At 30.2% G+C, this 725-nt stretch overlaps 1 protein-coding gene across 1 annotated transcript in view; it reads left to right on the top strand.

The window, feature by feature from the left end:
- The window catches only part of LOC103608547 (T-cell immunomodulatory protein-like), a gene marked incomplete at its 3' end in the record, with an annotated part of 40746 nt that extends 40223 nt beyond the window's left edge, over positions 1 to 523 (top strand). The window contains exon 5 of the mRNA XM_008592967.1: positions 445 to 523. Coding sequence (XP_008591189.1) covers positions 445 to 523 — 79 coding nt within the window. The remainder of the gene's footprint in view (positions 1 to 444) is intronic.
- Positions 524 to 725: the final 202 nt, after the last annotated feature.

Raw genomic sequence — 725 nt, forward strand, 5'->3', positions numbered from 1 at the left:
GGGAAAAAAAAAAAAAAAAAAAAAAAAAAAAACTATTATAGTTCTATTCCAGGTGGAACCAAAAGTAGTAAACAAAATTTTGCTTAAAATAGTCACCCTTATCAAGAAGAGACTATATTCGAACTTAGAAAAACCCAGTTAAGTGGTGGCCAGTTATCTCAATTGTTTAGAGCACAATGTTGATAACACCAAGGTCAAGGCTTCAGATTCTCATACTGGGCAGCCGCAAAAAAAAAAAAAAAACTAGTTAAGATAATGAACTGTACAAATGCAACTATCAAATCTTTAAAAGTGTTATCTATTTATAGAAGTGTTCTCTAAGTAACTGTCATCTATGTAAGAATTATATGTAAGAATTTTTTTACTTTATTTGAAGTAGATTTGCCTGAAACTTCAAATCATTCACTTACTTTTCAAGGCTTACCTATTCCTTTTTTATTTCAGCCCTTTGGAGTGAATCAGCCTGGACCTTATATCATGTATACAACTGTAGATGCAAATGGGTATCTGAAAAATGGCTCAGGTAAGACCAGATCCAATGTCCGTAATGTATAAAAGCACCTTCAATCAATATATTTGGAAGGTAAACTGATGACAAATATTATCATGTTTTCATATCCCTTAATAAAATCTTTGTTTTTATTATACTTAGTCTTTCTGTAGACTTACCTTAGTAGATTATAACAGATCCTCATGACTAGGATATTAACATTTAATTTTTCATA

This window comes from Galeopterus variegatus, unplaced genomic scaffold, assembly GCF_000696425.1.
Source record: "Galeopterus variegatus unplaced genomic scaffold, G_variegatus-3.0.2 Scaffold8547, whole genome shotgun sequence".
In the NCBI taxonomy this organism is placed as follows: Eukaryota; Metazoa; Chordata; class Mammalia; order Dermoptera; family Cynocephalidae; genus Galeopterus; species Galeopterus variegatus.